Source organism: Ovis canadensis, chromosome 14, assembly GCF_042477335.2.
Source record: "Ovis canadensis isolate MfBH-ARS-UI-01 breed Bighorn chromosome 14, ARS-UI_OviCan_v2, whole genome shotgun sequence".
Taxonomy (NCBI): domain Eukaryota; kingdom Metazoa; phylum Chordata; class Mammalia; order Artiodactyla; family Bovidae; genus Ovis; species Ovis canadensis.
This window is the reverse complement of record NC_091258.1, coordinates 61,599,177-61,621,643: the sequence shown is the minus strand read 5'-3', so window position 1 is coordinate 61,621,643 and position 22,467 is coordinate 61,599,177. Positions and strand designations below refer to the sequence as shown.

The 22,467-nt window shown below is 51.9% G+C and overlaps 2 protein-coding genes across 5 annotated transcripts in view; one reads left to right on the top strand and one right to left on the bottom strand.

Annotated features, from left to right (window-relative positions):
- The window catches only part of NFKBIB (NFKB inhibitor beta), a 12,320-nt gene extending 8,248 nt beyond the window's left edge, over nucleotides 1-4,072 (bottom strand). Inside the window, exons 1-2 of the mRNA XM_069550739.1 lie at nucleotides 3,925-4,072; nucleotides 2,277-3,014 (exon numbers count right to left, since the gene is read on the bottom strand). Coding sequence (XP_069406840.1) covers nucleotides 2,277-2,455 — 179 coding nt within the window. The 5' untranslated portion in view covers nucleotides 2,456-3,014; nucleotides 3,925-4,072. The remainder of the gene's footprint in view (nucleotides 1-2,276; nucleotides 3,015-3,924) is intronic.
- On the top strand, nucleotides 2,685-22,467 carry SIRT2 (sirtuin 2). Of its 4 annotated transcripts, XR_011248747.1 has the most exons (17): nucleotides 2,782-2,910; nucleotides 3,745-3,791; nucleotides 6,833-6,881; nucleotides 7,145-7,258; nucleotides 10,211-10,252; nucleotides 10,384-10,490; nucleotides 10,614-10,670; nucleotides 11,289-11,357; nucleotides 17,193-17,322; nucleotides 19,643-19,702; nucleotides 19,989-20,044; nucleotides 20,194-20,270; nucleotides 20,358-20,409; nucleotides 21,340-21,410; nucleotides 21,554-21,620; nucleotides 21,738-22,071; nucleotides 22,364-22,467. XR_011248747.1 is itself a non-coding variant. In XM_069550738.1 (16 exons), the coding sequence occupies exons 1-16, from the start codon at nucleotides 2,895-2,897 to the stop codon at nucleotides 21,894-21,896; spliced, it is 1,173 nt and encodes a 390-aa protein (XP_069406839.1). In that variant the 5' UTR covers nucleotides 2,685-2,894; the 3' UTR covers nucleotides 21,897-22,467. The 4 variants fall into 4 exon arrangements, 2 of the variants coding, with proteins under 2 accessions (XP_069406839.1, XP_069406838.1); XM_069550738.1 differs by having other exon boundaries at nucleotides 2,685-2,910; nucleotides 21,738-22,467; XR_011248746.1 differs by lacking the exon at nucleotides 3,745-3,791 and having other exon boundaries at nucleotides 2,751-2,910.

Genomic DNA, 22,467 nt, shown 5'->3' with positions numbered 1-22,467 from the left:
TAGTGGTTAAGACGTTGCACTTCCAATGCAGGGTTCAATCCCTGGTCAGGGAACAAGATCCCACATGCTGCAACTAGAGCCGATGCAGCCAAATAAATTAAAAATAAACATTTTTTTAAAAAAATGCAAAACCTAACTATACAAGTAACAGCTTTTCAAATAAATTTAAAACTAGGTTAAGAATAAAAAGATGGAAAAAGATATACCATACTAACGCCTGTCAGTCAAAAGTAAGTAGAAGTGTTTTAAAATAAGAGTAAGATTTCAGAGCAAGGAATATTACCTGGGATAGTGCAGATTATTTCACAATGATAAAGAGGTCAGTTCAGGAAGAGGACACAATAAACCTAAACATTTGTACTCCTTATAACAGAGCATCCAGTCTCATGAAGGAAAACCTGATAAAACAACAAGGAAACCCACAATTATTATTAAAGATTTCAATACCTTACTCTCAGTAACTGATAGATCAAGTAGACAGAAATTACCAGCAAGGATATAATAGACTTGGAAAAGAGAAGAACCAAAGAAACCAGCACAGGACTTACAGGCCTAGTGCTAAAGAATCCACCTGCCAAGGTAGGGAACACAGGCTCAGTCTTTAATCCGGGAAGATCCCACATGCCTCGGGGAAACTAAGCCAACGCGAAGCAACTACTGCGCCTGTGCCCTAGAGACACTGCTCCGCAAGAGAAACCACCAAAATGAGAGGCCCTTACACCGCAACTAGAGAAAGTCCGTGGGCAGCAAGAAAGACGAAGCACAGCCAGAAGTAAATCAATAAAAGTTTTAGAAAAGAAACCCATACAACCTCTAACTGACATCTGGAGAACTACACTCAACAACAAGATACCAGACATTCTTTTCAACTGCACACACAATAGAATTTAACTACAAACCAATAAAAGGAAGGTATTTGGAATATCTGGGAACTAAATAACATACTCCTAAATAATCCACCGCCCAAAGAAGAAATCAAAGGAGAAATTAGAAACTATACTGAATTAAGTGGAAATGAAAGCACAGCACATTAAAATTGATGAGATACAGCTAATGCACTACTTCGGGAAATTCACATGAATCCTATATTAGAAAAATAGGAAGGCCTCAAATCAATGACCTCAGCTTTCACCTTAAGAAACTAGAAAAAGAACAAAAATAAACTCAAAGTAAGCAGAAGAAAGTAAATAACGAAAGTCAAAACAGAGATAAACACAACAGAAAGCAAAAAAAGAGACGAGAGAAAATAAATGAAAGCACAGCTGGTTCTCTGGGAAGACCGGTGTTTCTTGAGCGCCTCCTATGGGTCAAACACCGTTCTGTCACTGGGGCTACGGCAGTAAACACAACACACAAAAACCCCGGGTACATTCCCTCAATTAGGTCTTTATGACGTCGTTCCTTCTACCTGGAATACTCTCCCCAGATAATCTACTTGTCTCATTCTTTCCTGCTTTATTTTTCACCAAGGAAATTCCTGTCTTCTGACATACCATTTTTCTTTCGTTCGTTTTTCTGCCTGTTTCTTCTCTCTCTCCTCTCTCTTTCTTACTTTGTGTCTATACGGCTCTCTGTTTCTTTCTTTCCTTCTCTCTTTCTTTTTTGTTTCTCCTACTGTTCCTTTCTTCCTTCCTGTCAGTCTGTCTGCCCTTCCATTTATAGACCCCCCACACTAGAACGTAAGCTCCACAAGGCATAAGTTGTTGTGCTTTCTTCACTGCTTTATCACCAGCATCTACAACTGGGCCTGAAACGCTGTAGGTGCTAGATAAATACTTGTTTAACAGATGAATCCTTGCTGTCATAGAGTTTACATTTTCTCTTTCAATGTAGGATTTGAAGATCAGTGCTCAGAAAGTGGGAGATCTTAGAGTCAAAAGCCAAATGTTAATTTTGGAAATCAAAATTTAAAGCTCCTAAATTAGGAGCTAAGGATCAAAGATCATATTTGGAGGTGAGATGTCAGAAGGAGCCTGTGAGCTATAGTTTTAAGATAGGTCTCAGGACTGGGGTCAGGAAGCTCAAATTGAGTTTTGAATGTGGAATCAGTCAATGGATATGAAACTCTGAGGGCCAAAGTTTCAGAAAGGACGGGGTTATGATAAAAACTAGCTTGGAAATTGATTTTATCAAGGGTTAGACTTGGGGGTTAGAGGTCAGAGTAAGCATTAGAAGACAGATTTAGGATTAAGAGGTTGGAAAATCAGTATCAGGGACTAACAGGGAATCAGATGTGGGATCCTAAGGCTCGGTGTGGCAGGCTAAGGTTCACTCACGTGTCGCCATCCTCAGTGACGTAGCCGAAAACGAGGGGCGCCCACGACAGCCCCGGGCCCAGCTCCGCGCCTAGCCCAGGTCCTCCAGGGGCCGCCGCGTCCGGACCCAGAGAGCCCAGGCCGCTGTCGCACCATTCATCGGCGTCCGCAGCTTTCCCCAAACACGCGACCCCGGCCATAGCCCCCAAAGCCTCAGGGGACCCCAGCGGCTGCCCGCCAGTCGCTGGGCTCTGCCTGGAATTCTGGCGCTTCCGCCCTGCTGGGAATTCCCCAACACTCCCCCCGGACTCATCCAATCAGAGTCGGCTAAATAGTAAGCGCCCCGCCCTCATACTACACCGTGACCAATCAGAGTATTCAGATGGACTGCGACTCTCTACCCTTTCCCACTCATTCCGCGCGCCCTTTACCAACATGGCTGCGGACGCGAGGCACTCTGGGATTCGTAGTCCGGCTCTCGCGTGTCTCCTCTTACCTCAGAGGGGCACGCTCCGGACGTTTTTCTATGCCTCCTGGGAGTTGTAGTTCTTTGACCTATCTCGGCCCCCCCTCCTGTTTCCGGTGCCGTCACGGGATAGAGCAGTCGGTGACAGTCCCGAGGGCCCCCGCCCCGCGCCCATGGCCGATCCGGATCGTGAGTCGGGGGCCCTGGTGGGAGGGTCGGGCCGCGCCGGGGCCTGGCTGAGGGCTGCAGGCCCCGGGGCCCGAGGGCGGGAGTGGTGGGGCAGGAGATGGGGGCTGCATGGAGGGGAATGAGATTCAGGGAGCCGTTGTGATATATATTGCTGGATAGATTGGTGGGTTTCTGGGTCTCGAGGTTTTAAGGGTCCGTTTGCCACTTCCCCTAAGTGACTAATGATAGCGTGTGTCTCGCACCTTAGTTGCTAAGGACCCTTGTTACTAGGGACTTAGAATACCGCTGTCCGGGTTGCTAAGGGTACCTGGTTGTTAGTGGGAACTGCAGGGTGCTGGGGACCCCTGGTGTCCCCTCCTATCTCTTCCTTCCTCTTCTAAACCTGCCATCTCGCCCTTCCGTTCCGCCCCCACCACCTCTTCTTGCAAACTTGCCTCCAGGCCCAGTATCCCTTATCTTCTCTTTCTTTCTACATTTTCTTCTGCTTGTAAACCTAACCCTCCCAGCACACACTCACACACTACTGTGTCCTTCCTAACTCCTCCTAAGTCTTCCTTCATGCCCTTATATGCTTTACTTTCTTTTCGCTTTCCTAAGCCTCCATGTCCCAGCCTCTTTGTCCTTCACCAACCACCTCTCCTCCCAGCACTCTCCACTCTAATAAGATCTGCTTTTCTTCCTTTCCCTCCCTCCATCTACTCCCTTTTGATACCCCCACCCCATATAACTAGGTTGGAGGTCTTGTTGCCCCTCTCTACCCCCACTTGGAAGCCCTTCATTCCCCCTTAACCAATCCCTTCACTGTAACCACGTCTGCTCCCCCTCCTCCCCCAGCCTCTGACCCTGAGGAGACCCAGGCAGGGAAGGTGCAGGAGGCTCAGGTGAGATGGGGACAAGGGTGGAGGGAAGGAGAGAGATGGACTTCCCACACCCCACACTGGGGGGAGGTGGCAGAGGGGAGTCAGATACCCCAGGGCCCTCAGCTCACTGCCCCAGCTCCTCACCCCGGCTCACCTTGTGGTTTAGCTCCTGGGGGAATGGAGGGTTCTGGGGCCTGTCAGAGAAGGGTGTGCGGCCTCAAGCCTAGGCCTGCCCTTGCAAACTTTCCTTTCTCCCTGCTCACCCCTCCTACCCACCTTCCCTCCTGAACCTCGTTCCCAGTGGGCGTGGAAGAGATTTGGCTCCTGAATTCACAGATCTCACAGACGTGTGACTCGACACTGACTCTACTGGTGATCATGAAAGTAGCGCAGGGCACTCTAGGAGCGCAGAGTAAACCGTGTGAGATCACACAGATTCCAGCCAATCCCTTCCCGGCAAGAGTCCACAGGCTGATCTCAGAGTCAGACTGAGATACAGCACACGGTAGTCAGTGGAGAGTAACTTAGGATTTTCTTAGGTAAGGTGAGAAGTGGTGTCCCAGGCGGAGGGTATCCTGGGGGGCATGAAAGAGTGTCATGTGTTCAGGATTCAGGTGGCTGATTACCTTGATGGTTAGCACTTACTGAGTATTTAAGCCAACTGAGTACTCTGCTTATTTGATGGGCATCCTAGCATCCCGGGGGCAGCGGTGGAGGGGAGGAGTACAGGTCTACTGTGGTTATTTTATAGCCAAGGAATTGGAAACTGAGTTCTTTAACAACTTGTCCTCTGTCCATTGGCTAGAAGAGCAGGGACAGGTTTGCAACCCTCGGTGCCTTGACATATTGCCTCCCAGACACTTCACTGGAAGCAGGGGTCACAGAGGCTCCACCATCACCTTCAGCTTCCCCCTGAGACCAAGTTGCTCCCACGTGCTGGGCAGGGCCCTCGCCTCCTTCCACAGAGCTTCTCTGTCTGCAGCCTGAAAGCGTGCCAGCCCACCCACAGACACGAGGTCGCAGTTCACATGTAGGGCAGAGCAGAAGCTGTGACGAGAGCGCCCCACAGATGCACGGCCGAGCCACACCAAGGGGACAAGAGCTCCCTGTCAGGCCAGGCTTCTCCCTCGGCTAGCTCCCAAAGCCTGGCCACTGTCAGAGAAAAAGGTTTCATGTGGAAAAGGGACCTTCAGTCCCAAAGAGAGAGATCCGAGGGTGTAAATTGCAGCATTGTGCAATACAGACAAACTGGAAACAGCCCAAACGACTGTCAGTTGATGGGTTAAATGAACTATGAACCGTACAATGCAACACTCTGTAGCTGGCGGGTCCGTGATATATTGTTTGGTGGAAAATGCGAGGCGCAGCATTGTACTATGGGGTGACCCATTTCTGGGGAAATAATGAGTTTTCAGTTCAGTTCAGTCGCTCAGTCGTGTCCAACTCTCTGCGACTCCATGGACTGCAGCATGCCGGGCTTCCCTGTCCATCGCCAATTCAGAGAAAGAAATCTGGAGTAGTTACCATTGTACTGTTAATAGTGGCTATCTTGAAGGGGAGGATGGGGTGGGGGAGGCGGGGCTGTGGGTGAAGGACTCAGGAGGCAAGCACCTTCAAGTTATACATTGCCTAATGGTCAGAGTTTTGTAAAGCTTATAGATACAATCTTAAAGCAAGGAAACCTGGCTTTCCTGGTGGCTCAGACAGTAAAGAATCTGCCTGCAATGTGGGAGACCTGGGTTGGGAAGATACCCTGGAGAAGGGCATGGCAACCCACTCCAATATTCTTGCCTGGAGAATCCTATGGACAGAGGAGCCTGGCGGGCTACAGTCCATGGGGTTGCAAAGAATCAGACACGACTGAGGGACTTCAAACATTTTTACCCAGTGGTGACCATGAAAAATCCCAGACTTCTTGGAGCGGGCATCATGGTAAACGCCACAGATGTTTGTGATCCGATGATTAAACTGGGGAAGCCAAAGAGAAAGGTCTTTGACGTGGAGGGCAAAGGGTGGACCCAGACAGGTCAACACAGAGAGAGGAGGAGAGTCGATCAGAGATGGAGACTGAGACTGGGAGCTAGGGCGGAGGCCGGGGCAGGGCCCCTGGAGGGACAGGCTGGCCCACGTGGAGCTCCGGGGAGGGGACATGCTATGGCAGGAGGGCTGGTGAGGGAGGCAGGAGACATCTGGCAAACACGGGGACAGAAGCCACACTGAGTTAGGGCCCCAGGAGGAGGAGCAGGTTTGGAAGAGATACTGAGGCCAGTCTGGGACACCGTGAGAGCGAGGGGTCTGGGGTCACACTTAGGGGAGGCATCTGGGGGCTGCAGAAACCCTGGATCTGGAGACAGAAAGGTGGCATCCTCAGAAACTATGCTGAGACCACTGGCGTGCATGGGGGAGCTGGCCCAGGGAAGGCGGACAGAGACGGGAGGGAGGGCCTGGGACAGAGTCCCAGACCCGCGATTTGGGCACCTGGCCGAGGAGAGGAGTTGATAAAGGAGACGGAAGGGTTGGAAAGGTGGAGTGGGGAGGCTTTAAGCCAGAGGGCTGACGGCGCAGGGTGAGGACCGAGGCATTTCTACCAGCATTATTGACGTAGGTGATGCGGGCTGCGGGGTGGCTGGGCAGGGCAGGGGACTGGAGGGGATATGAGGTGAGGACGTGGACAATGGGAGGTGATGAGAGCAGTAACAAGCACTTCCTGAGCACTCACCACCACCGCTGCCCCCAACCAGGGCTGTTCTGAGAGCCTCACATAGGAACTCACTTCTCACAGCCCTCCAGGTGGCCTTCCTCAGTCCTCCAGCTCCACTTGTGAGAGGAGGAGCGCGGAGTCTCAGGAAAAACGCAGTCACCCACAGGAGGCCGCGTTGGATTTCCAACACAGGCGGCCTGTCCCATAGCCCACACGCGCCCCCAGCACGCTCCCCGCTGCCCTTCACTCCCTCGGGCCCACCTCCCAGCCACAGCCTTTCCCCGGAACCCTGGTGTCATCCCCTCTTCCCCTCCCTAACCCCACTTCTGGGGCCTCGTCACCCCACCTCCACCCCTTCCAGGATTCAGATTCAGACACTGAGGCAGGAGCCGCTGGCGGAGAAGCAGAGAGTGAGTATCTGCCTTGGGAGCACGGTTCTGGGGGGTGCTGGAGGGCAGTTTAAGGCAGGGATCCGGGTGTTCACCTCCACCGGGGGTGACATGCAAAGTGTATAAGAACAGATGCAGCGTTTCAGGATCCCTGGCCTGGCCAGGCATCCAACCTTTAGTCGTGGGAAGACAGGAGACCCCAGGGCTGGGCAGGGGCACTCAGGGCCTCTGTGTCCCCTTGAACAAACACCCACCCAACCGCTGTCTCTCTTCTCTTTGGGCAGTGGACTTCCTGCGGAATTTCTTCTCCCAGACTCTGGGCCTGGGCACCCAGAAGGAGCGACTCCTAGACGAACTAACCCTGGAAGGAGTGAGCCGCTACATGCAGAGCGAGCGCTGTGAGTTCCCCGCCCTGGGCCCCTTCCTGCATGACCCCGCCGCTTCTCATGACTTCTCAGCCCCAAACCATTCACAGCTTACATCTGCAAGTCACAAGAAACCCAACTCAAACTGTCTGGTGCCAAAAAGGGAGTGTGTTGATCCTGTAACTGTTGATCCTGAAGTGTGGCTGGATTCAGCAACTTCTATGCTGAGCCCTTTCTCGGCTCTTCTCTGTATTGGGAGCTCCTGGAAGCTGTGAAAACAAGTTCCACCAGCCTAGCAGCTCCCACTGAAAAACAGCATCTTTCTCCCAGTGGTTCAAGCACAAGAGCAGAGATTGGCTCCTATTGGCCCAGCTTGGGTCACAGTCCTACTCGCCGAACCAATCACCATGTCTCTATTGGTCAGGTTTGCTTATTAGAGTGAAGATGATAATAATAGTAGTTACCTTATAAGATTATGGAATAGACTCTTCCCCCAGGGATCCCCATGGCTCCCTCCCTTCTCTTTGGGACCACATGGACTGTAGCCTGCCAGGCTCCTCTGGCCATGAGATTCTCCGGGCAGGAATACTGGAGTGGGTTGCCATGCTCTTCTCCAGGGGATCTTCCCGAGCCAGGGATCAAACCCTTATCTCCTGCGTTGCAGGCAGACTCTTTACCGTCTGAGCCACTGGGGAAGCCCCAGGATTATAAAGAAGGATTACATAAATTCATAGATGTAAATGCCTGAAACAGAGCAAGTGTTGCCTAAGTGTGCCCCGTGACGATTCTTATAAGAGGCTTGTTCCGGGTGTGGTGTAGAGATCTTTTTACCAGGTCACCGGGTAATTTATATTTCTTGCCTCGAGTTGAGGTCACCAGAGTCTGAGAAACCGAGCCCTAAGCAGTCCTTGACTAGAACAATCGACCCTTTGAGGGTCCTGAACAGCCTTCTGTTGAGGACGTCTCCTGCAGTTTCCCTGTCCTCTGGCTGCTGCCATCTCTCCACAGGCAGCCAGGCCGGACACTGAGCCCCCCTCTCCTGGGGGTCCTCACCCTGATGGCCTTCATCCATCTCCTGCCTTTGTTGTTGTCATTTAGTCAAATTATGTCTGACTCTCTTGTAATGCCACAGATTGTAGCCTGCCAGGCTCCTCTGTCCATAGGATTTCCCAGGCAAGAATATTGGAGTCAGTTGCCCTTTCCTTCTCCAGGGGATCTTCCTGACCCAGGGATCAAACCCTCATCGCCCACGTTGGCAGGTGGATTCTTTACCACAGAGCTACTCAGGAAGCCCCATCTTCTGGCTTGGGTGGGCCCCAAAGAGAATACAGGCAGTGGCTATAAAGCTTTCATTCCGCCCGTCCTCCTGCACCTGGGTTTTAGAATAATTGATGGTGCCTGTGAGGGGATAGTAATAAATAATGACAATGAATTGGGCTCTCCCCTTTTGCCAGGCACTGGGCTGTGCACTTGGGAGGTGTCCCCTCATATGGTCTTCACAGGAGACCTGTGAGGAGTCGGCTGGGCAGAAGGGGAAACTGAGACACAGAGAGGTTGTAACCTGGGGCAGGTTACACAGCTGGCGAGAGTGCACACTCACTCCCTTCCACTGGGTCTGCCAGGCCTGGTCCGATGGCATCCTGACACCCCAGAGGCCCTCACACTCGTGTGCGTCCATCAGCCGACTGACAGATGCCAAGGTTGCTGCGTGGCAGGGCTGCCAGCCAGCCAGCAGAGAGGCAGTCAGGCTATTTCTGCACAGCCCTGCATGCTTGTGAAATGATTCCACCTCTCCCCTCCCACATTTTCCCGTCTTTTCCAAAAGCGGGTGACATTGGGGGAACAAAATGCTTATAGGGATACGAATCATGAGTCTGAAGAAGTTGAGTACTAGTGTCTCGAAGAATCATTAGTGCTAGGCATTGATCTCAGCTTCACAGGAGAGAATTCCTTCTCTCAATAGCCCCCACGAGGCCAGTACAGTGATTGTGCCCATTTTACAGAGCAGGAAGCTAAAGCCCAGTGTGGTGATCTAAACTAAGACCCACCCCTGCCCCACCGTCTCCACAACTCTGCTGGTGCACAGGAAAGCAGGGATTGGAAGCCCTTATCCACTCTGCTGCTCACTGGGTGTGAGCTGAGAATGGCCCAGCTTGGATACTCACTTGAAAATTAATTGACTTCTGGTGGCTAACATGCATTTGATTATAGAGGGAAGGAATAGGATGTAGGAATGTGTATCATATGTTGGAAATAGATGGCTGTACAATATTGTGTCCAGAAGATAAGAGGTGGCCAGAGATTTTTTTTCACAATAACCTGCAGCACTTCCAGGGGAACACACCCTCCTGGCCTTCTCCCTAAGATCTACCTCTCATGAAGATCTCCTATGTTTGTCTAGATCTAGCTAGGAGGAGAAATTTCTCTCCAAGTGGCCTTTTCATGAATCTTACTAAACTGGTGTAATCTTAACCAATGGATTCTTTGACCTCATGCTGGCTCTTCCCTCAGTCAACTGTATGACCCCTTCCCCTGTCTAAGCCTTGGTTTCCTCATCTGTAAAATGGGAATGTTAACACCACCCACCTTGAAATGGCTGGGAGAGCCATTCAGGGATCTGGAGTGCTCGCCACAGGGCCTGGCACAGAGTAAATGGCTTCAGGGACTGTGATAGGTGAAATTACTTAAAAGGAAAGAATGGGAAGGGGAAACATTGCTCTTTTTTTTTCAAACTTTACTTTCTTAATCATTACATTCAGTCTCTGATAATATATCTGATTATTAGACAGCAGTGCCACTAATAAGTTTTTTAAGTTGTCAAAAATCAATTGTAAACATCAGCTCAGTACTTAATTTATGGCAAAGACAACTCTCTTAAGGTAAATGGTTCATATTTTGGAGGAATGTTTGATGTTCAAAACAACAATAAACAAATGTAAATTGGAAAAGAGAAATGCACACGCTGCCTAAACTCTCCTCCTCCAGGTCGCAGGGTCATCTGTTTGGTGGGAGCTGGAATCTCCACTTGTAAGTGCTCCCCTCCCCCAAAAGCCACTTCCTGGTTGGGGCGCCCCTGCGAGGGCCTGGGGAGGAGCTGTGTTGGGGGGTGTGAAAGAAAAGGGGCCAGAGTCCCTTATCGATTACCCCTCCTCCCCCAGCTGCGGGCATCCCTGACTTTCGATCCCCAAACACGGGCCTCTACGCCAACCTGGAGAAATACCGTCTTCCCTACCCGGAGGCCATCTTTGAAATCAGCTACTTCAAGGTGCGTGTCACACAGGGAGGAAGGTCTGTAGTAATGAGGGGTGGACGGGGCCTCCTGGCTCCTGCTCACATCTCACCAGGGGCATCTGGGTGCCCACCTGCCCTCCGGCTCTCTCTCCCACAGAAGCATCCAGAGCCCTTCTTTGCTCTCGCCAAGGAACTCTATCCTGGGCAGTTCAAGGTGAGCTCTTTTTTGTGGAAGTGGGGACAGGAAAAATTGGGGGCCAGCAGGCATGGGAAGGACCCCTTCAGGGCCCTTTAGACAAATATCCTACAGCTATTAAATACATGGGCCCTGGTGGCCTAATCGTTAGGATTCTGGGTTTTCACTGCCATGGCCCAGGTTCAGTCCCTGGTCAGGAAACTGAGATCCTGCAAGCCTTGAAGCATAGTAAAAAACAAAGCAAAACAGTGTGGGCTTTGGGCCCGGACTACCCGAGTCCAAGTCCTGTTCTCTCATTTCCTGCTCTTATGTCCTTAGACCTCAGTTTTCCCATCTGTAAAATGGAGCAGATAATAGTCCATGAAAAGAAATGCTGTGAGGCTTAAATGAGCTAATGATACATGTAAGAGCCCAGACTCTGGAGCCAGGCTGCTTCTGTGCTAACCCCGACTCCACAGTTTGTGTGACTTTGGCCAGCCAGTCACCCTCCCTGAGCCTCAGTTCCCTACCAGTGAAATGGGGATAATGAAGGTCTGTGCCTCATGGTGTGAAGATTCCATGAGGAGAAACAGGTCTGGAACAGTCCCCGGCACAGGGCGGTCTGCATTCAGCATTGCCGTGCTTGCTTCCCTCCAGCCCACCATCTGCCACTACTTCATCCGCCTGCTGAAGGAAAAAGGACTGCTCCTGCGCTGCTACACACAGGTAGGTAGGACCTTGGGCATCCTGGGAGGAAGCGGGCGGGCAGGAGGGGTCAAGAGCTCAGGCCGCAGCCTCTCTGTTGTGTGACTTGCAGTCAGTCACGTCGCCTCTCTCAGCCTTAGTTTCCCTTTCTATGAGACAGACGCCAGGGACTTCCCTGGCAATCCAGTGGTTACGACTCCATGCTGCTTCCAATGCAGGGGTACAGGTTTGATCCCTGTTCAGGGAACAAGGATTTCACATGCCACACAGGATGGAGGGGAAAAAAAAGCAGAGGCCAGAACCACTTCACCCTCTCAGGCCTGTGGTAACGTGGCAGTGACCTCCCTCAGGGCCACTCCATGAGTACTGAGAAAGGACCCCTTCTCTGAGCAGACACCTTTGGCGCCATAGTTTTCTGGGTTTTCCATCAGATGATCTGAAGTGACTTGGTCTAGCATGATCACTGAAGCGTAAAAGTGTTAGTCGCTCAGTCGTGTCTGACTCTTTGTGACGCCATGGACTGTAGCCCACCAGGCTCCTCTGTCCATGGGATTTCTCAGGCAAGAATATTGGAGTGGGTTGCCATTTCCTTCTCCAGGGGATCTTCCCCATCCAGGGATTGAAGCCAGGTCTCCCACGTTGCAGGCAGATTCTTTACCATCTGAGCCATCAGGGAAGCCCAACACGGTCACTGCACCCTGACAATTTTCCAGTTGGTGGCTATAGAGTCTTAAGAAAGGGGCACCTTCTTATAATTTGCACAAAGGCCTTGTGTGGGCCATGGGGCCACGGCTTATGTATGTCAGGCACTTAGCTGAGGGCCTCACCGAGAGGTCCTCAGGTAAGGACAGCTCACATTCTTGACTTCCTAGTTGGTGAGACTTTGGGGTCTCGCACAGCCGATAGTGGAAAGTGTGTCTCTACTTGTGTTTTATAAATACGTGTTGAATTACATGATCTACTAGAGCAGTGATACCATGTCTGCTCTAATTCACATCTCAGAACCCAAATTTATAAAATAGAGAGAGAACCCATGGATAGAAATAGGGGTTCTGTTATTTTCTTCCTGGCCTGGCAATCTGAACCCTGCAGCCTCAGAATCTGCCACCAGGGGGAGGATGAAGTCTTTTTGTTTCAGGTCCAGAATTCTCCAAAGGGGGCAGGTACTCCCACCTAGGGCTGGTAGGGGTTGAGGGGGAGCCCCAGGTCAGGATAGACTTGACCTTTTACCCATGGAATGCACTCAGGCATGATACGAACAGCTCACCTGAAGCCAAGCACCTTCTGTGTGTGATTTCATGAAATCTTCACCATGGCCCTGCTGTCAGTCCTGTTCGTCAGCTTCTGTCCTGGTGTTTACTGAGTGCCAACAACTGCCAGGCCGTACAGGCAGTAGACAGAAGGAGCAGACATCCCTGCCTTCCTGGAGCTGACACTAGGGTGGGGAGGGACAGTGGACGAGAAGGATGAGTCGAGTATCTAGTCTGAGATGTTAATGCTTAATGTTAATATTAATGCTGAGATGTCTATGGAGCACTGGGCTGAGCAGAAAAGGGGAATCGGAAGTTCTGTGTGTGAGTGGGGAGAAGGGTGCTGTTGTGAACAATAAGTCAGGGAAGGCCTCACAGAAAAAAGGGACATTTAAACAAAGACCTGTAGGAGGGGAGGGAGGGAGCCATGGGATCATCTCAGGGAGAGAAGCAAAGGGAACAGCCAGTGCAAAGGTCCTGAGGTGAGGCTGCACTCGGCATGTCCAAATAGCTGGATCTGAGTGAGTGAGGACAGCAGTAGGAAAGCACAGAGGAGATGAGGTCAGGGAGGTGACAGGTGGACCATGTGGGCATTTGGGGCCCACCGGGAGGGCTTTGTCCTTTGCCTAGTGGGAGATGGAACCACAGGAGTGCTCTGGACAGGGCCAAGACGTGACCTGCCCCAGGTGTTCACAGGGTCCCTCTGGCCGCATGTGGAGGTCAGACTGTGGGAGGGAGCAATGGGGGTAGGGATGGGTACAGAGGCCAGGAAGGGGTCTGCAGTGATGGTCCAAGCAGGAGAGGATGGAGGCTGGGCCAGGGAGGGGGCTGTCCAAGGGGAGAAGTGGGTGACTTGTGAACCCGTTTTGAAGGTGGAACTAACAGGGCTTGCTGTTGGATTGAATGAACAGTTCTTGAGAGAAGCAGAAGAGTCAGGGATGGCTGGACATCTCTCAGCCTGAGCACCTGCTGTCTTTTACTGAGAGAGTGGGATGTGCAGGCCTTGGGGGCAGAGGAGGAGTTTGGTTGAAGGCACATCGAGGTTGAGATGCCCATTAGACAGTCACATGGAGCTGTAGGCAGATAGACAGCCAGACACTAAGGCTTCTGGACTCGAGCTGGAGAGCAAGAGAAACCAGGAGATCACAGGGGTCCCAGCATGAGAAACACAGGGCTAGGACCACGTGGTTCATCCCAGATGCTCAGAGGGCTGACTCCCCAGCTCCATATGAGGCACTCCCCTCCCCTGCCCCAAACCATGAAAGCACAGCAGCTACAGGGTATTTTTACATGAAAGCCAACATGAATATGTTCTGGGGTCAGTGTGAAATGTGGTGGCATTTCCCCTTACTTAGAATACTTCACACACAGACTTAAGTCTACATATATATTCACACTGGCGCATTACATTACACACAGGTGGAAACATTTTTTCCACTCTCATGTTTCATGAAACCATCCTGTTTTTCAACTCCTCCTCACTCTCTTCTTCAACCTCAGCCCCTTGTTGAGACATTGACCCAGTTTTCTGCAACAAGCTGTCTTCAGGTCTTCCTGAATTGTAACGATGTAGCACTTTTGAAGAGATGCTATTTTTATCTCAAGACACAAGGATCCATTCAAACAGAAGAACAGTTGTCTCCTTCAGTCAAGTCACTGTGATCTCCACTCTTTTGAATCTATATCTGTGGCATTCACATTATACACTGGATTTATACTCAGCTTTCTTTTCCTTAAGCCCTTATCTAGAAGACCCTTCCTTATACTCAGCCACATAGCAGCTTCATGCTTTTTATTAATTTTAAAAAACCCCTCCCATTTATAGGGGAGGAGCCTATTTGTTTTTGGCTGTGCTGGGTCTTCTTGCTGCACAGGCTTTTCTGTAGTTGCAGCAAGCGGGGGCTGCTCTCTCGTTGCCGTGCCGGGGCTTCTCGTTGCAGTGACTTCTCTTGTTGTGGAGCACAGACTTTAGGGGCTTTGTTTGGGCTCCAGTAGTTGCTCAGTTGTCCCTAGTTGTCCCTTCGCATGTGGGATCTTTCCAGACCAGGGATCAAATTCACATCTGCATCGGCACACGAATATTTTAACACTGAGCCACTGGAGAAGCACAATTCATGCTTTTTAAAAACATGTCAGTCAGAGACATGATGTCTTGAAACCGAAAGTGAGCTAAGGTTTGACAATCAAAAGAGATTACAGACGAAAACTCAGACTTCAGGCTCCTCTTGCAGATCTGGAAGAGCTGGCTGCACCCTGAGTGGCTTTCTAGGGGGGGTGGAGGGGGGAGCAGTTGACTAGAGCTGAGTGACCCACCTCCTCACCACACCCTGTTCCCTGCCTGGCACTGAGGCCAGACGCCAGCTGCTCTGTGTCTCCATGCGGTCATTGCTGCTTGTCCTTTATACTGAGCCTCTTGGGCCGTATTCCCCAGCCCCAGCTTCCCTCCCCGGGGGCCACTACTGTTGCCTGCTTCTTGGGTTTCCTTTGAAAATAGTCCACACTTAGGCAAGCAAACAAAAAAATTCATATGTTGACTTTTTCCACATCTTGTACACAGGGCCTTCTAACATCTTGAAGAGATTCCTTCATACTAGTACATATGGATCAGCCACATCATTTTTTTTTTTTTAAGATAGATTTTTTTTTTCAAGATTTGTTTGTTTTTTGGCTGCACTGAGTCTGTGTTCCTACATATGGGCTCTCTCTAGTTGCCATGAGCAGGGGCTGCCCTTCGTTGGTTGCACGCTAGTTGAAGAGTGCATTCTAGTTGCGCTCTTCATTATGGTGCCAAGGCTCCTCAATGCGCTGGCTTCAGAAGTCGTGGTGCATGGGCTTTAGAGCACAGGCTCAGTAGTTGTGATGCTTGGGCTCAGTTGCCCCAAGGCATGTGGAATCTTCCCAGCCCAGGGATTGAACTCATGTCCCCTGCATCGTCAGCAGATGCTTAACCACTAGAACACTCAGGAAATCTGGGCACATTCTTTTTTTCTTTTTGGCTGTGCTCACAGCTTGTAAGATCTTAGTTCCCCAATCAGGGATTGAACCCAGGCCATGGCAGTGAAAGGACCAAGTCCTAACCACGGGACAACCAGGGAACTCCCCAGCCGCATTCGTTTTTGTTTATTTGTGGGTGCCCATCAAAAGTGGCATCGAGGGACTTCCCTGGTGGTCCAGTGGCTGACTCCAAGCTCCCAGTGCAGGGAGCCTAGGTTCTATCCCTGGTCAGGGAACAAAATCCTATATGCCACAACCAAAGACCCTGCATGCACCAACGAAGATCAAAGATCCTTCGTGCCTCAACCTGGAGCAACCAAATAGATAATTTCTCTTAAGGGGCATCAAAAGGTAACACAGAGGCCCGTAGGTAGTCCTTTGATATGCCATTTAGTTATTTGCATGAGTAGTAGTGAGTAGTGTTAGTTGCTCAGTCATGTCCAGCTCTCTGCGATCCCATGCACGGACTGTAGCCCACCAGGCTCCTCTGTCCATGGGATTCTCCAGGCAAGAATACTGGAGTGGGTTGCCATTCCTTTCTCCAGGGGAATCTTCCCCACCCAGCCATCGAACCCAGGTTTCCCTCCTTCTTTACCATCCGAGCACCAGGGAAGCCCAGTTATTTGCATACACACTGCTTACTCGCGTGTGAGGAAGTTGGTAAACTAAGTCCAGGAACAAAGGCAAAACTAGCATTTCTACCAGGCTGGGGCAAGGGAAAGCCGCAGAAAGTCTGGAAACAGAGGCTCTTGTTTGCATGTTTTGGGGATAAACTGATGTCTGACTGGAAGCAGAGAGGGCAGTTGGAAATGGAATAGTGGTTCACGGAGTCTCTGGGAAACCTTATTGGGTCAGCTGTAGACCGCACGTTCCTGGCCATCTCTGTAACATCCGCTAGGTCCTCCAGAAGCACCTGCCTCAGTGGCATTTCTCGTGGGCAAACAAAAGCTGCTCCAAAATGGCTGGAGAAAGCACAAATGTGAAAGAGACAAATATCCTTGTGTGTTGACTAAGGAAAGTAATTCTGTCTGAAAAGAATTTAATATACTATCTATATAGCAGATCACAGTAAGAAACCCAACTGTTAAATAGGAAAACTGTAATTAAAACTCAAAAAAACTTCCTGATTCATTGATTTGTGTTAATATCTGGCCAAGCCTGCCACAGACAGCTGTGCAGGTTGGGTACTGCACAAGGATGCCAGATCTGAGAGGGTTGTGTTTACAGCAGAGACACTGAAGATTGGTACATTTATTTCACCAAATTTCTGGCCGGTGCCACTAGAGAGTCTGGTTCTAACAGAACAAATTTTCCGCAAAAGGAAAGGAAAATGACCTGATTTTGCAGAAAAACACCAGGGCTGGTTGGTGGCAGTGGCCTGGGTTCATAGGCACTTGAATTTGGGCCCCTGCCTTGAAGCATCCATGACTTACTTTTCAGAGGCACCATCGGGGGAAACAAAGAGTTTTAGATACACCCCTGCCTCTCCCCTCCTCTCTTCTCAGCCTATCCCACTTGCCTCTCTCAGCTGCAGTCCCCTGCTCTGTCTTCTGACCCCTGGGAGGGGAAGGTGGTTCACTCCTGACCCGCTCCCCTCCATGTCTCCCTCCAGAACATAGACACCCTGGAGCGAGTGGCTGGGCTGGAGCCCGAAGACCTGGTGGAGGCCCACGGCACCTTCTACACGTCCCACTGCATCAGCTCAGGCTGCCGGCAGGAGTACTCACTGAGCTGGATGAAAGGTGAGGGGCTGGAGGTTACCCCCGAGGGCAGGCTTCCCGTCCCCTGTCTGCCCCTCAGCACCAGGGAAAGGGTCTCCATACACAGACACCAGCTCTGTCCTATGCAGTTCTGCAGCTCTTCCTTTCTCTCTCTCTCTTTAAAATTTATTTGTTTATGTATTTGGCTGTGCTAGGTTTCAATCGAGGCATGCGGGATCTTTGATCTTTATTATAGCATGTGGGGTCTTTAGTTGGGCCATGTGGGATCTAGTTCCCTGACCAGGAATCGAACCCAGGCCTCCTGCATTGGGAGTGTGGAGTCTCCGTCACTGGACTCCCAGGGAAGTCCCTGCGGCTCTTTTTAGCAGGTAATGGCAGCCCCTAAAGATGTGAGGTGGCAGTGGGGGTTCTCTGCTCCCAACCCCATCTCATAGCCAGGGTATAATGGATGCAGGCTCCAGACACGGCAACGTGTGTTAGTATACCAGCCTCCACGTGGTCATGCAGCCTGTTGGATGAGGTCATGAAACCCTAGCCCTTTGTCCTTTGGGTGTTCTGACCCCTTCTTATATGAAGGCCTCATCCAGGCCAACACAACTACATTCTAAGGAGAGCAGAAGTATCTAAGAGAACTTTCTGGAGTCAGGGTCATGTTCTATATATATCTTCACTGTCCAACACAGCAACCATCTGCTCATGAGGCAACTGAGCTCTTATAATGTGGCTAAAATGACCAAGGAGCCGAATCTCTAACTTTCTTCAGCTTGTATTAATTAAAACGTAAAAGCCACATGTGGCTCTAACCACCATATTGGACAACAATGCCCCAGAGACACAGGGTTCAGCCAGCCCATTAGCCGGATTCAGGTGAGCGGAGTCCGTGACATGTGAAGCTGCACACAACGCTGGTATGAAGTTTGGGTAGGGGCTGTCTCTAAGGGAAGAGACTCCAGGGCTTGCTAAAGTCATTGTCCCTGTTCACGTGAGGGCAGTGTCCAAAAAGAGAAGAAGAAGAAAAACCCAGTCAATCCACATTTCTAGAATGCCAGTGAGAGTTGATTTCTGATATCCATTGTGCTAATTAAGAAGCCACTTATTTCATCCATGCAAACCCATTTCTGACCTTCTTTATGCTGATTTCACAAAGCCTCTGGTGTCCATGTGGGACAAGGACAGCTGCAGTGCTGATAGTAGGGCTTTGGGAGTGTAGCCCTTCTGACAAAATGCCAGCTGACTGCCCCTGGGGCAAGGGTTCCTGAATAGCCCAAGTGCAAGCAGCTGGGGGTCATGTACAATTAACATTACCCCATTATCTGTCCCTTCCAGCAGTAACACAAGCATCGCCCACAAAATATCATGAGCTGTCAATGCAGAAATATTTTAAAGTAAATGGCAGACCTTAACGCATTGCTCTGTATAAATATTTGTTGAAGGAATGAGTGAATATTTGAATGAACAAGCAAGGATTCTGTGGGTTGCAAGTGACAGAGGCCTTTACAGCTTTGATCAATAAGCAATGAGGAGGATTATCCTAGCATGGTGTGTGTGTTGAGGAGAGGGGGTCTGTCCCCGAGCCTAAGAGTGGGAAGCACCTGGACCTAAGGTTTTGTCCCCATCCCAGGATTATCTGCATAATTCTTCCCTCTCTGCCCCTGACCTAGCACCTACCAGGTCTCTCTGACCAGACGCGTGATGGAAGTAGGGCTGCCCTCAAGGGCCCATGGGAAGGGCTTCCCCGGTGGCTCAGTGGTAAAGAATCCACCTGCCAGTGCAGGAGACGTAGGTTTGATCTCTGATCTGGGAAGATCCCACATGCTGTGGAGCAACTGAGCCCCATGTGTGCGCCACAATTATTGAGCCTGTGCTCTAGAGTCCGGCAGCCTCAACTACTGAAGCCCATGCGCCCTAAAACCCATGCTCCAAGAAAAGCCACCTCAATGAGAAGCTCATGCGCCACAACTAAAAAGTAGCCCCCACTCACCGAAACTAGAGGAAAGCCCGTGTAGCAATGAAGACCCAGCACAGCCAAAAATCAATAAATTAAAAAAAAAAAAAAGACCCACAGGAAGAACTTCACTCCCAAGTCCAGATTCCCCAAGTTGGGGGTTGGTGGAACCCAGTTGCCCCTTTTGGGGACAAGTGTCTGCTTATTTGTTCTTTCATGTAATAGCTGTGGACTGGTGCTGGGAAGAGGTCCTCCCTGGGCAGGGCAAACGCCCCAGGAGGCTCCTCCATGACTGAGATGTGTTTGTATTGACAATGAAGGGGGTGGCGTGGGCAGGCTGCAGCCCCAACCCAGAGCCTCTTACCTCCTCCTCCTCCTCCCCTTCCCCACGCCCAGAGAAGATCTTCTCCGAGGTGACTCCCAAGTGTGAGAAATGTCAGAGCGTAGTGAAGCCTGGTGAGCCTTGGGGCCTGGGACCCTGCACACCCGCTAACCCCTTCCCAAGAAGGCCACGCTCCCCATCCATCCACCCGACCCTGGTCACCCTCTCTCCCTGACTAGGGAGAGGGGGTGCCATAGCCCCCTGGCCTATTCCCCACTGCCCCATCCACACTCCCGCCCCAGCCCTGGGGTCCTCCTCCTGCTCCTGCCCGTTCTCTCTCCCCCTCCCTGTCTCTGTCCCCTGCTTTTTCACCATCTCTTTCTGTCCCCATGTCTGTCTGTCCATCTGTCTCCCCCTCAGATATCGTGTTCTTCGGCGAGAACCTCCCAGCGCGTTTCTTCTCCTGCATGCAGTCAGTAAGTGTCCCGGCCGCCCCGTCTCGGCCCATGCGGGGGCAGCCTAGGTCCTGCCCTGCGGCAGGTGGCTTCCCCAAGTAGCTGTGGGTGGGCTTGCAGTCGGGGGCGGGGGCCGGCAGCTGACCTCACTGGCCGCTCCCGCTTTGTAGGACTTCCTGAAGGTGGACCTCCTTATCATCATGGGCACCTCCCTGCAGGTGCAGCCCTTCGCGTCCCTCATCGGCAAGTAGGTTGGGGGCTGGGGCTGTGGGGGGCTGCTGGGAGGCTGGGGGAGCCGTGACAGGCCCTCACCACTCAGATCACCATCCCCCAGGGCGCCCCTGTCTACCCCGCGCCTGCTCATCAACAAGGAGAAGACTGGCCAGGTGAGTCCTCTTCGTCCTACCCTGCCACCCCCGCACACGAGCCCCACATCACCTCCCCCAGGCCCCCCGGGAACCAGGGGACAGGTTTCTGGGGAAGCCCAGTGTTCTGGGCCCCTCAGCTCAGACCTGGGGATCTTGAATCCTCGGGGTCAGATTCCAGGCTACCCCCACTCCAGGGTTCCACAGGCCTCTGGGTCAGTCACCCTTTTTTATCTTCTTTTTTGTCTATAGTAGGCCTTCGTTGCTGTTCTTGGGCTCCCTCTAGTTGCGGCTAGCAGGGGCTACTCTAACTGCATTGCATGGCGGGCTTCGCATTGCGGTGGCTTCTCTTGTTGCAGAGCGCAGCCTCTAGGGTACGGGCTCAGTAGTTGGGGTACACGGGCTTAGTCGTCCCGCAGCATGTGGGATCCTCCCAGACCAGGAATGGAACCCATGTCCCCTATATTGGCAGGCGGATTCTTAACCACTGGCCTGCCAGGAAGTCCCATTTACCCTTTTGAGGGGATGATAGAACCCCAGCTCAAAGCAACGTAAGCCAAAACAGGAACCTTAGCTTCCTGTGACTGAAGAGTCTGGGCTCGCTGGTCCCCGGGCCAGCAGCGGTGCCATCAGGAGTCACTGTGCCGTGTCTCAGCTCTCTTTTCAAACTGAGGTGACCTCTGTCCCAGGAGGGGCTCCCCCCCGGGGACAGCTGTTTCCTCCAGCAGGCAAAAAACATACTGTGTGGCAGACTCTGTGCTCAGCATTTTCTCTGTGTTAACCCACTGATAGCATCATCCTAGGAGTGGGTGTGGTGATTACCCCTACTCTACAGAGAAGGAAACTGAGGTTCAGAGAGGCCAGGCCACTTGAGTGAAGTCACAGAGCTGGGATTCAAACCCAGGCCCCCTGGCTCCGGAGTCTGTGCTCTGAGCTCCCCCTCCCCCACAGACTGACCCTTTCCTCGGGATGATGATGGCCCTCGGAGGAGGCATGGACTTTGACTCCAAGAAGGCCTACAGGTGAGGCCCGGGCCTGCAGCGGGGTGAGGTGGAGCCTGGGAGGGACAGGGCCCAGGTGGGAGGGAAGGCATGGAGGCAAAGGACAGGCAGAGCCACCGGTGCTGGGACAAGCCTGGGAGCTTTAACTCTTCCCTCGCCCTCAGGGACGTGGCCTGGCTGGGCGACTGCGACCAGGGCTGCCTGGCCCTTGCTGACCTCCTTGGCTGGAAGGTGAGGAGCTATCACCCCAGCTCACCCCGAGCCCAGTCCCTGGATCCCCCTCCCACAGGTCCTCCGACCCAATGACACATGATGACCTCTGACCTCTGTGAACTTTGCCCCCTGCAGAAGGAGCTGGAGGACCTTGTTCGGAAGGAGCATGCAAGCATAGATGCCCAGTCGGCGTCTCGGTCCCCCAACCCCACTACTTCAGCTTCCTCCAGGAATTCTCCACCACCTCCCACCAAGGAGGAGCCCAGGACCACTGAGGGAGAGAAACCCCAGTGACCGCTGCGTCTCCCAGGCAGGACCCCCAGCCTTGGGACCGCTGAGCCCCAAACAGCCCTGGCCCTCCTCTAACTTACAGCTCTTTTCTGGGGAGCTCAGAACATTTCTTCAATGTATTAACGATTCCCTCCCAAAACTGGTGTCCCAGCACCCCTGACCTCAGCAAATCTCTAACATTCTTGGGGGCAGAGGCTTGGGCAGCCTGTCTCTAACAGCCCACAGCCTCTAACCACCCCTACGGCCGAGGATCAGCCCCCCTAATCTCTAACTGCTCACAGGGCCACGGGTACCTCCAAACTGCTAACTGTCCCAGGACAAGAGCCCCAGGGCCCACACGCTCTCTACTGCTCCCAAGGGTCCCTGGTCAAGTAGATGAAACCTAACCTACCCTGGGTTGGGGGTTGTGCCCTCCATACACTCAGTGGGGAGATCCAAGCCTCAAGGCCTCCCAGGCCTCTGCCTCCAACTCTGAAAGTGGGTGCTAGGCCCCCTCTCTTGGTCCCACTTCCTATGTGGGGGTGGGCAGATGGTGTTGCTTATTAGAGATGAATTAAAAACAAAAAACAACTAA

Bases quoted from the DNA above. Each gene is read 5' to 3' on its own strand.
- SIRT2 (XM_069550737.1), top strand. From the start codon at position 2,782: ATGCCTCCTGGGAGTTGTAGTTCTTTGACCTATCTCGGCCCCCCCTCC. The intron at 20,045-20,193 runs GTAAGTGTCCCG...CCCGCTTTGTAG, and splicing joins TCTTCTCCTGCATGCAGTCA to GACTTCCTGAAGGTGGACCT. The intron at 21,411-21,553 runs GTGAGGCCCGGG...CCTCGCCCTCAG, and splicing joins GACTCCAAGAAGGCCTACAG to GGACGTGGCCTGGCTGGGCG.